The sequence below is a fragment of the Anolis carolinensis genome, chromosome 4, assembly GCF_035594765.1.
Source record: "Anolis carolinensis isolate JA03-04 chromosome 4, rAnoCar3.1.pri, whole genome shotgun sequence".
NCBI lineage: Eukaryota > Metazoa > Chordata > Lepidosauria > Squamata > Dactyloidae > Anolis > Anolis carolinensis.
Genome location: NC_085844.1, coordinates 81392036 through 81406522, shown reverse-complemented (window position 1 = coordinate 81406522; position 14487 = coordinate 81392036). Strand labels below are relative to the sequence as shown.

Below are 14487 nucleotides of genomic sequence, written 5' to 3'. Positions count from 1 at the left end.
TCTCTGTTATGTCAGAAACAGAAACAACTAATATTTACCTTCATTTGGGTATGGGGGGGTCATGGGGTTAGAGGAACTACAAAAGCTTTATTTTAACATTTTATTATTCAAAAAGCCATTAATATAGACCTACTGGAATGCTTCAATAAAAACAACAACAACATGTAAGATATTGTCTAGACCACTGCTTCCTAAACTGTGGTTCCCGACCCCAAAATGAATTCCTCATTGCTGAATGTTGGGGGTCACAAAATATTTGGCAAAAATAAAACATTTCCAAACACTACCCATTTACACAAATCTGTTAGGAACAATGTGCAGTGTCTTAATGAACTCTCTATAAAATGCTTCAGCTGTTCTCCACAAAAAGAAAAATCACCCTGTTTAGCAAGTCTTGCAAATGCTAATTTGTTTTAATTAAATGCTTGATTTTCAAAATTTATTTTGTATACCTGGGTCATGTAAACAATTCTCTGGTGGAAAAGGGTAGCATATGGAAAAAGTTTAAGAAGCTCTGTGCTGCAGCAAAATTTACAGCTGACCATTTTCAATCAAGCAAATTAAATACAAATGAAGGCATTTTTCAAAATATTCTGAGAGAAGAGGATTAAGTGTGCCACATTGAAATGATGGCATCTGCAATATTATATCAATTATTGTATCACCTTTGTCAGCACTAAGGCAGGGTACTCACCACTACTAATAAAAAGGCGAATCCTGCTCAATGCAATATCTGTAGACTAGCTAGGTCTGAGAAACACTTCTAAGTTAATGAAGTATAGGAAATGGAAAAAGCTCACATTTCCCATCACGCATATGATATTCATATGACAAACTTCTGTGAAGCCAACTCTCCCAAGGACTGAAAGTGTGTGTAACCCCGAGGGCTGTAGCCATTTCATAGTCAGAAGACTCTGTTTTTCAATGCAGGAAAATGCACTCAAGAGACCTGTCATAACAGCTATAGTGGGAAGAGAGGAGAGGAAGAAGTAGGAGATGCCTCCAACTTAATATTCTGAACAGATCTTTCTTCTGGAAAAAAAGTCTGTCTCCTACAGGATGAAGGGGATGGCACTTGGACTGAGGTCTTGTTGGTTAACCCCATCAACTAGAACAGACCCATTTAATCAACACTTAATTGGTGACTCAATTCAATTGATCTACTCTAGTCAGAAGACTAGTTTGGCCTTGATATTCTAGACCACTGAACTGTAAAAAAGAGAATATGAAGCCAGGCAAACTTACCTTTGCATTTGTCCTCTGGATTCTGAGCTAAGGGATTCCCGTAGAATCCATCTTTGCACCTGTCACAATAGAAGCCAGCTGTATTGTAGATGCATTTCAGACATTCCCCTGTCAAGCGGTTGCAATTCCCAACAGCATTAGGGTCAATGTTGTCACTGCACTGGCAGAGGCGGCAAAACCTGGCAGGACCGTTTGTGCCAAGTGGGTCTCCAAAATAGCCATCGTCACACAGTTCACACCTTTTGCCTACAGGGGCAAAGAATTTATGGACATTAGAATGCAAGCAGAATGTGTTTCCTTTAAAACACAAGGAAATATCATGACGGATTCTATATAAATATACCTTCTATGTAAATATTCACTGTAACTCAGCAGTCCTCAAGTTACAAACATCTCCTAGTTACAAATGGGAATGTGGCAACAGGAAGAGAGAGAAAATCTACCCCTAGAAAGGAAAACTCAGTTCTGTATGAATTATCATGAAGGAAGGTGTCTCTACTGAAGCCTTATCACCAATCCTTGTTTCCACTAGAACCCCAAATTTTCAAAATCACAGGGACAGAAAGTGAGGTGAAATCTTCTGAACAGGGGCACAGACAACAAAACAAACGCCACAGGGGTATTAACCTTCCCTATGTTATCTGAAATCCAAAAAAAGCTTTTGGCAGGAGTTACACTTTAAAAATGTACCTGTTTCAGGTAAAGGGCAAATGTTTCCCCTGACGTTAAGTCCAGTCATGTCCGACTCTGGGGGTTGGGGCTCATCTCTATTTCTAAGCCAAAGAGCCGGCATTGTCTGCAGACACCTCCAAGGTCATGTGGCCGGCATGACTGCATGGAGCGCCGTTACCTTCCCATCAGAGCGGTACCTATTGATCTACTCACATTTGCATGTTTTCGAACTGCTAGGCTGGCAGAAGCTGGAGCTAACAGCGGGCGCTCACTCCACTCCCTGGATTTGAACCTGGGACCTTTCGGTCTGCAAGTTCAGCAGCTCAGTGCTTTAACACACTGAGCCACTGGAGGTCACCTGTTTCAACTTATATACAAATTCAACTAAAAAACAAACCTACAGAACCTAATTTGTTCATAACCAAGTGGCTGCCTATATATATAAAACCAAATATGCCCCATTTGGAATATGTTTTATATGCTCTAACCCACAAAAAACCATATATGCAACAGTCTAAGGTAAAGTTATCCTATAATCCAATTAGGGACGTTTGTTTTGTACTCCTAAGAGTGAACTCTGGAAATGGGTAACAACTTTGTAGCCTAAACACAGACTATGAAAAAGAACAAGAAAATATTGGCCTTATCAGGAAAGCCTCTTTTTTTTTTTTGCAGGAAAAAGCAGCTTTTAAAATGGAGTAATTGCATAATCAAGAAGCCAGAGTGTAAAACAACAGTAGGAGAAGAAAAATGCCATATAAGGCAGAGTGAAGAAAAGAGTGGACTCCCTGATGGGAAGAAATGGCTGGCTGGATCCTTGAACAAGGATAAACTGCAACATGCTGTTGGCTGTCTCACCTGTTTATTACATCTGCATCCTTTCCCCCCCTGGAGTCAGAGTGTTTCCTCTTTTGTATACAAGTGAAAAGCAAAATTGTTTTACAATAACTAGCCACCCTTTCCCTCCTTCCTCTCATTCATGAACCCACCACCTATGACTTCTGTTACTACTCCCGGTGAATCTTATACCTAAGATTGCCTCTAATTTTTGAAAATGCCAATTGCGCTTGGCTATTGGTTATTGGTTATCTGTTGTTGCTGAGTTCATGCTTTATGATTTTATATGTTTTTATGTATTAATTCATTGTAATTGAATGTATCTTATGTTGTTGTATTTTATTGTTGCACTAGCTTGGGTACCTGACAGTGCCCAGGTTATTTGAAAATGGCATTGTTTGTTTTTGGATATTAGGTAAATTTGGTTTGGTCATATGTTATGTTATTTCTTAGGGAAAAAAACCCAGTCTTTGCTTTTGTTTTTTTGTGAATGCTCCCATTAGAAAATGCATTAGGATGTGAGTGAACTACAATTCCCCAAAATATTGGGTCAGTCCTCCCCAAACTCCCCCAGTATTCACAGTTGGCCATGTTGGGTCTGTGTGCCAAGTTTGGTCCAGATCCGTCATCTGCTGGATCCAGTGTTATCTGGATAACGGTGAACTATAACTCTCTGGTACCAAGGTCAATCACCCGCAAAGCCTGACAGTATTTAAAGTTGGCCATTTTTGGTCTGTGTGCCAAGTTTGTTCCAGATCCATCACTTGCTGGGTTCAGTGTTCTCTGGATCCTTATAACTCTCTGATGCCAAGGTCAATCACCCCAAGTTGGCAGCATTGGGTTTGTGTGCCATTACGATGTAATGAAAACAACATGGAGAAGAGATGAAAAGAAAAGGGAAAACCAAATAGGAAAAGAAGACAAACTCTAAGACACCATTCAAAATCTTAAAACATAAAAAAGAATAGTTAAGAGATTGTTAACAGACAAGCAAACTCAAGGACATGACAAAAATGCATGGAATCACAGACTAAATTTATGCACATTTTAATAGTTCTTATCAGACTATACCTGACAGTAAATTCCAAAGATAAGGGACATTTGGTTGGAGGCAAGATAAAAAAGAAAAATATGTATGTTAACTAATCCAAAGCAAATCAGAAGTGTGGGAAGATCAAAGTGTATGACAGAAATGAAGAACTTGAAGCAAGGTTTAGCTAAGTGAACATAAAGGAACAAGAGAACCTAATTATGATCAAAAGTCCAAGATTAAGTGTTATAATCCAGAAATTTACACACACACACAAGTGCAAAGAAGAGGATTCTTAAAACCACAATTGGATAATGTCCAATCAATAGAAAATTGTGTACAAGATCCAGAAAATTGTGTACAAGATCAAGATAAAACAAACTACAACAGTAATAAGGACCAGTAGAAGGGTGCATCTACACACTGTAGACTGAATGCACTCCGACACTACTTGAATTGCTATGGCTCAATAGTATGAATTCATGGGATTTGTAATTTTATAAGGTCTTTTGCCTTCTCTGCTCAAAGGTGCTACTGCCTCACCAAATTATAGTTCCCATGATTCCATACCACTGAACCAAGACAATTCAAGTGGTGTCAAGATGCAACCAAAGGTATGTTTTTGTTTTCTTATGTTTTAGTACTTGTTTTAGAAAGAAATTAAAAGGACAGCATGAAATGTTCAGATTTAAAAAGTCCATCTTCAAAGGGAAGGGGAAGTTTCCCATTATCTTTTTATAATAATAATAATAATAATAATAATAATAATAATAATAATAATACTTTATTTATGACCCACCACCATCTCCCTGGGGGGACTTGAGGCGGCTCACATGGGGCAAAGCCCGAATAATACAATTGAGCAAAAAACCACAGAATAAATACAATTCAATATACAAAAGATAAAACAGTAATACAATAAAAACAAGAGTTTACAACAATTAAAATATCAGTCAACCAGGTACAGCTCTGTTGTCTGCATAAGTGGAGGAACTGCAGCAGCAAAATAGGAATAACATAATAAGTTAAAATACTTAAGTGATGAGGCCCTAATAAAATTCAGGATAGAATTCAAATGTCATCTGAGGCTGATCATCCAGTGACTGTCTAACCGAAGGCCAACCGAAACATCCAAGTCTTCAGCTGTTTCCTGACACAATATTCATTTCTAAGACTGTCAAATTTCTACAAAACCTCACAGACACTGAACTAATTAGTTATCAAAATTGTCATTTATCCATCAAATGAAATAAAAAAGAAAAGATGTTTTTTAAAAAACTGAACTTTTAATAGGAATGCAGGTATGTACCATATCTAGTCAGATTAAGAAACACAAAGAAATGACAAGCATACATCCGTAATAAATCCAGTATACAGATATGCCATGCTGTGTTCCTTGCACAACTCTGACAAGTTGTCTCATGGACACAGACCAAGTTGTGCAATTATTTGGAGGCTCCTAGGATGATTCATGAAGCAAGAATGGCAAATCCTTCTCCTTTGTCCAGGAAGTCATAAAGGCCAGAAAATATGAAGTCTGATTGTATGTAAGCTCTTTTGCCAGGTTCTAAAGCTGTTGCTGATAACAACCAAATGGGACAATTTCATATTTTTCATAATATTTTCCAATGCTTCCATAGGTACTTCCCTACCATGTTCCTAAAGCAGTGCTGGGTCATTTAAATGGCACTACTGGTTCTTGTAGTCAACAGATACCCAAGGGCACTTTAACACAGAAAATGAAGGAGCAGATTGGAATTAATAAAAGCATCCAGATCATTCTAGTGGATTGTGTTAAGTAAGGATAAGAAACATTTGGATTCTGGATGTTTTGAGCTACAGAATTTCGCCAATCCATTCTGCTAGTTACGCTGCCTTGGGCCTCTGGGAAAGGAGCTTATTTATTTACTTAAGGGCCAAAGACTCCCTTGCCTAGGGAATTGTCCAGTCATTTCCTCCTCATTCTCCTACCATGCCTTACAATTGCCCTCTGGCACGTGCCCGTGCACAAGAACAACTTCACCTAAAGCAACGTACCTGTAGTACCAGCTGGGCAATTAGTGCACACCACCTCCTTCGTTTTTGGTACGATGGCACAAGTTGACCCTCCTGGACATGGACACGGCTGGCAATCTGAAGAAGTTCCTGTAGTTGCATCTCCATAATAGCCATCACTGCACTTCTCGCAATGAGGACCTGCTGTGTTGTCTCTGCAGTTACAGGCTCCTGGTTTAGGTGAGGAAAAGAAGAGGTTTGTTCCCCAGCATGATGCAGCCATGTGGACACAACTGTTCTACAGAAATCATTCCTGATCCAATATAATTGTTAGCATGTGGTGTAATCAAGAAACATTACACATGCTTTGGGTACTGAGAGAGAGCAGAACTTTCCTAATGTGTTATATTCTTTGTTTTTCATATGACTTTTATTTCTCAGAAACGATACTAGATGACAGGGAGCACCTATATATTTAATGAAAAAAATAATTAATTATCAGGATGGGTAAGTCCTATGTATCTTGTGTCTGGAATCTTGGTTGCTTGGCTTCAGCCTCTTTAGGGTTGAAGAGATCTAGACCAGGAGGATGATGGAGACCAGACCAAGCACCCTCCTCTCTGTGCCACTGTGGCAGGTTGCCAGGAGAGGGAGCTACTGACTTGTTTTCTGCTGTGGATAGGTGCTATCAAGTGTAACAGAGAAGGGAAATGCTGCAACATCTACTGCAGGCCTTGTGTGATGGTAAGAGATGCAAGGAGATCTGGCATACAAACATCACATTTTGGTACTTAATAATCAGTTTCAAACAGATCTGACACAATCTGCACCACTCTTTCTTCCTTACCAGTTTCAGGGTTGCAGGTTTCACTATGCCCATTGCAGAAACATGGCACACATGGACTGTAAGGCCCTAGACTGGGAGTCTCTCTCCTGTAGCCATCAGCACATTGTTCACAGAACTGCCCCAAATATCCTGTAGGACAAGTACAACTTTCCACCCACGTTGCTGTGATTCCAGGCCCAGGCCGAGCACTCACAATAGTGACATCATCTAAATATCCAGCATCTGGAAGAAATGTAGAATATATGCATATTAATAAGTTGAAGAATAATCTTCATAACATTATCGGGAGAGCAGAATGCTTTGATCAAATAAAAATTAAACACAAAAGAATCCATACACACAGGGCTGTGTTTCCTCAGTACTTTGTGGTTCACTTTTTTGCGGATTCACTGTTTCGTGTTTTTTCAATAAACCCTAAAATATTATAAATCATAAAAAAATTACAATTTACAGCCTAAGGAAGGGAGGAGGAAGAAGCCGAAAGGAGAGAAAAGGAGCCCAAGTGGCAATGAGAGGAGAAGGAGGCCATTTATCAATACACGATTGGTTGATAGAGACTTAAAATAGTGTAAAACTACTAAAATAATGTATAAATATTAAAATAAATATAGTGTCCCTACTTCGCGGATTTTCACTTACTGCGAGTGGTCCTGGAACCTAATTCCCGTGATAAGTGTGGGAACATTGTATTAATAATTTCCAATTATCTCACTCTTCAATATGTTTCACCTCACCTCTCTAGGCTCCAGACTTTTTCCTAGAACAGTGATGGGCAACCTTTTGCGCTTGGTGTGTCAGAATTCGCCAAAAAACCTAGCATGACTTGGGTGGTGAGTCACTTTGAGAAAAAAACCCATAAATTCGCAATATGTATAGTTTAAATATCAAAAATGTATAATTGTAATACAGTAGAGTCTCACTTATCCAACATAAACGGGCCAGCAGAATGTTGGATAAGCAAAAATGTTGGATAATAAGGAGGGATTAAGAAAAATCCTATTAAACATCAAATTACGTTATGATTTTACAAATTAAGCACCAAAACATCATGTTTTACAACAAATCAACAGAAAAAACAATTCAATACACAGTAACATTATGTAGTAATTTACTGTATTTATGAATTTAGCACCAAAACATCGCAATGTATTAAAAATATTGATTACAAAAACATTGACTACTAAAAGGGAAATCACATTGGATAATACAGAACACTGGATAAGCGAAGGTTGGATAAGCGAGACTCTACTGCATATAACTGTATTTAATAAACCAAAAACTATTTACTACCATTAGGTGATTCATGGGAGGGTGACACAGAGGATCCTACTGACACCACTGTTGCCTAGAATCTAAGGGAATGCAACGCCACTGATTGCCACTACAATCACCGATCCCCCTCCCCCCACCCCTTTGTGAAAGCCCGGGCAGCCAACTGGCGCCCGAACACTGCTAAGCAAGCTCGCTGATAGGCCCACAAGGCAAAGCAGCCCCTGCCACCTGGCGCATGTGTATTGCTGTGACAGCAACAGCTGCGCGCAACCCATGTGCTCCGAGAGAAGGAGGGAGGGAGGGAGGGGAGAGGAGGAGGAAGTAGGTGGAGCCTTCAGGGCAGAAAGGAGGGCAGTGGAGCCTGACAGCTGCTGACTCCCCTTCCTTTTAGAGCGCATCTATCTACATGAGGCCTGGGCAAACTTGGGCCAAATTTCCTTCTGGATGCAGCCGCATGTGGCCATGTGTCAGCAAAAATGGCTAGGCGTGTCAGTGCTGACATGCGTGTCATAGGTTCGCCATCACTGTCCTAGAAGGTTAAGTGTGGGATGAGACAGAAAGAGTGATGATCAGCCTCTAAAATTTCATTTCCAAACTGCCAGAGCAAATTCTATTGTCACCTGCACCACTTATCCTATAACTATCAGGTCTGCCTCATGCACCTCAATGTTGTCAACTACTAATATCTAGCTTATTTTCCTCTCTTTTCCATAACATATTGGAAATCACCATAACAAGGAGTTATGCTCTGCTGGACAAACTTAAGGGTGAATGTTAAGAAGTTACAGGTTGTATTAACACTTGCCCAAAATGCTTGGGACCAAAAGTATTTTTAATTTTGGATTTTTTTTTTGTCAGATTTTGGAATACCAGTAATTGTATATGTATACACAGTGAGATATCTTGGAGATTAATCCCAAGTCCAAGCACAAAATTCATTTATGTTTCATTCACATAGTCTGAATGTAATTTTATCCACAATATTTTAAATAATTTTGTACATGAAACAAATTTTGTACACACTGAGCCACCAGAAAGCAAAGGTGTGACTATTTCAGGCACTCATATGGACGATTTTGGAGTATTCTGCATTTCAGAATTCCAAAGGATGCTCATCCTGTATTACATCCAAATTCAATAATGACTTGGTTTAAATGACTCATGATTGATAAAAAATATCCAGTGACAGTTTCTGTATATCCAGTGAATACTGAATTGTAAACGTTTTATAAAGATGTTTTGTTATTCCTTATTGATGGTATGCGATTACTGATGCTATGTGCTATATATGAATGTAATTTTTCAAAAAGGTTGTCTCACATATAGGAGGGCTTACAAATTGCTATATTATACTCAGAAATCTAAAAAATCACAATATTTAAGGTAAGAACAATTCTTCTTCCCGTTGAGCTTGGCTAACAATTACAAGAATCAGTATCTTCCTAAACAGTATATTGCTTTAGTCATTTATGTTGATCTTACATGGCTGCAGTACACTAGATAACTGCAGCTAGATGATTCTCAGCAACACTTAGCCATTGTGCCACGCATTCACTCTCATAAAGGTTGCCAATCCATGAGACCAGTGTTTGTTTAAGGGACTCACTGGAGAGCAGGAGAAGGTTACGTCCTGCCAACTGCTCTAAGAACAGAATTTTAGCTTGATTAGGAGATGACTGGGAAAGATGAGCAATTGGGCCACAGGGACACTGAAGGCACCTCTCACTCCAAACCATTTCCCCCTCCCCTGGCCTTTTTGCAGTCCAACACTCTTAACAGCCAGATTAGCAGGTTTTCCCCTGAGTGTCCTGTTGTTTCTGTTCTCTAGAGTGCTCCATTGTCTTCCACTCTGCCTTTTTGTTAAAAAGTGAAGTGCTTCAGGTCATGTGTGTCCTGCACATATGTCTGAATTGTTAATTCAGAAATGAAATCAGGGCACAGGGAAGTTAGAGACAGGGAGTCAGACATTGTACTTCCCCTCCCTATCTGTTTTAAAGATCACAGTATTTTGCTTCCCACTGTGTTAGCTACTGTTTAATCTTAACAATATACCGAAGGAAGCCATAATCATATGGAAAACAATTTCTTTCACAATTCCAAGTCCATTTCAAACATCTGTTGCACTGTTTGTTTTCTGAGCCTGGCCATGGCTTGTGTCAACATTCACATGATATGTATTTTATCTTTGCCTATACTGTGCAGAGAAGTAGACTGGCCTACAAATAGGAGAGGATGAATACTTCTTAAGAGGATTACTAAATAGCATACCAGGTTTGTAGGGAAATAGTGTCATATCTGCAGACAGGTCTGCATGGAATTCCCAGATACCAAAGCAGGCAAATATTGTGTTTTTGCATAGAGAAAGCTAACAGACATACAGGGATGACAACAAGCCAAACATCTTCCTTGTAAAAATCCAGTGTGGGTAAAGACTGCAGTTAATAATACCTTAACATTTATTTGCAAACAACGTTTGCATATGTCATTAGAAAATAAAGTGGAACTGTTCCTGCTGTTTGCAGATGGACTAGCAGAACTTTTGGTCTGACTTTGACTTTTTAATCCATTATTTATTAATATAATAAGCCTTTCCAGGAAAAAAAACCCCATGTAATCCAAGAAAAGGGGGGAATATTCTGTTCAGGCCTCCACTTGGCTTCTCCTCCACCTGATCTTGTCTCTGACAGCTATGTCTGAGTAATTGCTCTCAGGAAGGGTTCTGCTTCATGTATACAGTAATTTTATGGGGTTGTATGTTGATGTAAAAATATTTACCTTTTGGGTAGCAACTCTGACTCCAACTTCAGCCCTTAACACTTCTTCAAGTTAGCAATGAGAGGAATGTTAATTACACCACTATCTTTATCCATCACTTCTCCTTCAGTAAATACATTTTTCTTCAATATACTTAGCTTCCCAGTCCGTCCAAAATTCCATACATTTTAGACATAGTTAGCATAAAGAATTCTGCATTACACTAATGTGATATTGAGGACAACTTTCTGATCATTCTCAATTAATAAGCCATATATACTTCCTGTATCCTTAATAAAGAGCCAATATCTGTAGGAAATATATGAGTCACTGATTCAAGTCCCACCCATCATGGACCCATTAGGAGGCCACAGGGAAGTTACTAATCTCACACCTTAGCTTTTGACACACAAAAAATTGCACTGTTGTAGTTGCGTACCTCCATGTTAATCTCCTGAAGGAGAACCTATTACAGGGTTTTCTCAGGCTGAGAATGTGTGATTTGTTCAAAGTCACCCAGTGGGCTTCCATGGTCAAGTGGGGTATTGAACCTTGGTCATCAGAGCCATAGTTCTAACACAAACTACTACACCACACTGGCCACATATGGATAGTATTATTATTTTACATGGTTGCCATAAGGATCTCTGAGATAATCCTTAGGGAGTTCTATAAGGACCCAAAGGTGACATAAAAGTGCTAGTTTGATCAGCACTGTAGTCCACCCAAAACTCATGCCACGATGTGTTTACACTATTCTTTCACATATCACCAGAATATCCTTCACATAGAGTGACGTTGAATAGTTTCCAAGTCAGGATCTGTCCCCTAATACCTGCCTCCAATCCCATTCTATTTCTGAATTACAATAATATTGATGCCACCCATCTGCTGTAGCATGTCTTTCACTCAAAATTCTGGAAAGAAGAGTATCTGATTCCTGCTTTTCAAAAAAGAGACTGAAGTAATTGTAATCAATGGAATAATAAGAGGTGGATTCCAGAGAATTCAGACTGAATTTGATGGGGCATATAGCTTGCTTGCTCCCAATTTGCCCCTCTCTCATCAGATTTGGGGTCAGTCTTCTGAAACAAAAATCCTCAACTGTTTTTTTCCCCAAATTTAAGACAGAATTTGTTAACCAAGCACAGGACATGACTTACAATCCTGGCTTGCAAAAGCAATGACAAAGCAAGGTCCTTTTTTGAATGTCATGCTAAAAAAATACCCCAAAGCCATTTTCAGCTTGCCCTTTTAGTGCTTATATTCCAAAACTGAGAATAACTACAATGAATTACAAAATACAATGGCACCTGCTTTTTAAACAAGGATGATGATGATGATGATGATGATGATGATGATAATAATAATAATAATAATAATAATAATAATAATAATAATAATAATAATAATTTATTTATATACCTCCCCATCTCCCCTAGAGGACTCAGGGCAGTTTCCAACAAGGCAATACATTCAATTGCCAAAAAGAGACCATACAACAAAGTCAAACATCATATAACAAAAAATATAAGATCCATCTAAAAACAACCACAAAATTTAAAATCCAGTTTCAGTCTGCTCCATCAGACGGGTTTAAAATACCAACGGACAGAGTTTCAGAATTGCCGTGGATAAAAAATCAAGCATTTCCACAGGTAAGGCAGAAGTATCAGATTTTTTAAAAAAAATCCATCTGAAAAATTAAAAAGACTATTAAAGCAGAAATGTTTTGCCCCAGTGAAATGTCATAAGATTTGGGTGCAGGGTTCAGTTTCTCAGAGAAAAGTGTTTCATCATCTAAGTACGGGCACAGGGAAGGCTGCTCTAACTTGCTATTCATTCAGTTTCAGCTATTATTATCAACTTACTCCTCTCACTGTAAGTCCCACGAATCTTGATAGCTGTTAAATTGCGGAGCAGCTTCTGGAACTCAAATGGGGTAAGAGAAGGCCTCCAGGGATAATCTGTTGCTTCATGGAGCCTAATGGGAAGAGTATATCACATTTAAACTTCAAATGAATTTCCTTTTACAACTATCATGTACAGAACGTAACCTTTTGATGCCAGTGTGCTATAACACATAGCTTAAACATCTGATCTTATTCTGTTGTAGAACCACCTGCTGACAGAGTTCAGGGAAGGGGTCTGTATCATGCTTGTTTCTGTTTTCTCACACTCTCACTCTCCCCCTCCAGCCAAGGAACAACTTCCCAATCACCATTCTCTTCACTGTTCCAACTTTTCCCTTCCTGGCCTAAATACTGGAATCTGGCAATTTTTTAATGGGATTATTATTGCTAGAGACTGCTTTGTAGAGCTATAGGCTTCCTAGACATGGTTTTCAGAAAAATCTTCCAAAAGCTACTTGAGCCACAAGTATCACAGCAATGGCTAAACAGTCTGTCCATTACCTGACTCCTGAAAGCAATATCAGTAACAGTAAAGGGTTTCAAAGTCTGTTACCATGTGTGTTCACAGCAAGTTCAGCTTTGATTGATTCTGTGTTAAACGATGTTTGATTTTGTGTTTTCCTCCAACAATATATCCCTCTCAAAAAAAAAAAAACCAAACAAACAAACAAACCCACACATATACACCTCCTTACCTGAAAGTGTACTTCACTATGTTCTCACTGGGATAGGAGTTGCCTTGAGCTATTAGAGGGACTGATACTCTCAGTCCAGCACCTTCAAGAATAATATCCTCAGCAGAAAGGCGTGTGTCTCGCCTATCGATCCGAAAAGAGAATGTCAGGTTTTGACCATAACTCAAGATTTGATTTCCAAGGAACTTGCCTGAAAGGAGAAAACAAAAATTTATACCCCAATAATTGTAAAAGCAAACAATTAAATTGCAAGTAGATAGATAGATAGATAGATAGATAACACCCATGAATGAAAATAACTATTCTCATAACATACCTGGTGCAATGAAATAGATGGGAAAAGGTGTATCTGAGATTACAGATATTTCCTGAGTCTCAGAAATCCACTGGACAGAGATTTCAGAACCATCTCGCTGTTCTGCATGCCACTCTTCTTCTCCTGATTACCATAGGGGAAAAAAAAACAATTTTAAGATGGGGATGAATTGCTTCACTGTCAATGCAGCGTGAAAAAACACTAATAGTATTTTATATATTTGCATGCCAACCTAGCATGTAAAATCTATAAAATTAGAAAGTATTAGACTTGATTGGTTAAGCCACAATGTAAGGGCTCATGTACCATGATAAGCCAGGATTGTTGCATTAACTTGGGTTTACTGGAAATTGATGTAATGGTAGTGCATAGAGAGCTCATCTTGCTCTAATTTGTTCCTCCATTCTGATGGACTGATAAAAACAAAACAGAATGGGGAATCTTAGCATGATGACAAGTTATGAGTGGGCATCCTAGTTCCCAAACAAGTCAAAAGCCTGAGGTCTGGCTGTCACTCAGAGTTTTAATTTTTAATTTGTTTTATCCTTTTCTGCAAAGCCGAAGCAAATGACCTGTGTACAGCAGCAGGCTAATCATCTGAAGTTAACCATGCTTATATTATCTGCAAATATATTATACAGTAATTGTAAAATAGCTGCAGTATCAAAATCAAGCAAACAGCAACAACAATGTGGGTTTATAACCAGAAAGCAAACTAGTATCCCGATCCCAATGTTATGAAAACATTGGCATACCAAATCTAGGATAACTTTTGCATTATCATGCATAAGTCAAGGAGTCACAATGCTTGTTCTCAGTCCAAGAAGCCATAGCTTATATAATGGAGATAATAATGCAGGAATTAGAACCACAACACAGAACAGAAACAAGAAAGCTATTGTTTTTGTATT

At 38.7% G+C, this 14487-nt stretch overlaps 1 protein-coding gene across 1 annotated transcript in view; it reads right to left on the bottom strand.

Moving 5' to 3' along the window:
* lamc1 (laminin subunit gamma 1) overlaps positions 1–14487 on the bottom strand; it is a 156861-nt gene that overhangs the window by 35641 nt on the left and 106733 nt on the right. Inside the window, exons 9-14 of the mRNA XM_062980722.1 lie at positions 13577–13699; positions 13261–13450; positions 12524–12636; positions 6627–6848; positions 5822–6010; positions 1246–1491 (exon numbers count right to left, since the gene is read on the bottom strand). Of these exons, the coding sequence (XP_062836792.1) occupies positions 1246–1491; positions 5822–6010; positions 6627–6848; positions 12524–12636; positions 13261–13450; positions 13577–13699 (1083 nt within the window). The remainder of the gene's footprint in view (positions 1–1245; positions 1492–5821; positions 6011–6626; positions 6849–12523; positions 12637–13260; positions 13451–13576; positions 13700–14487) is intronic.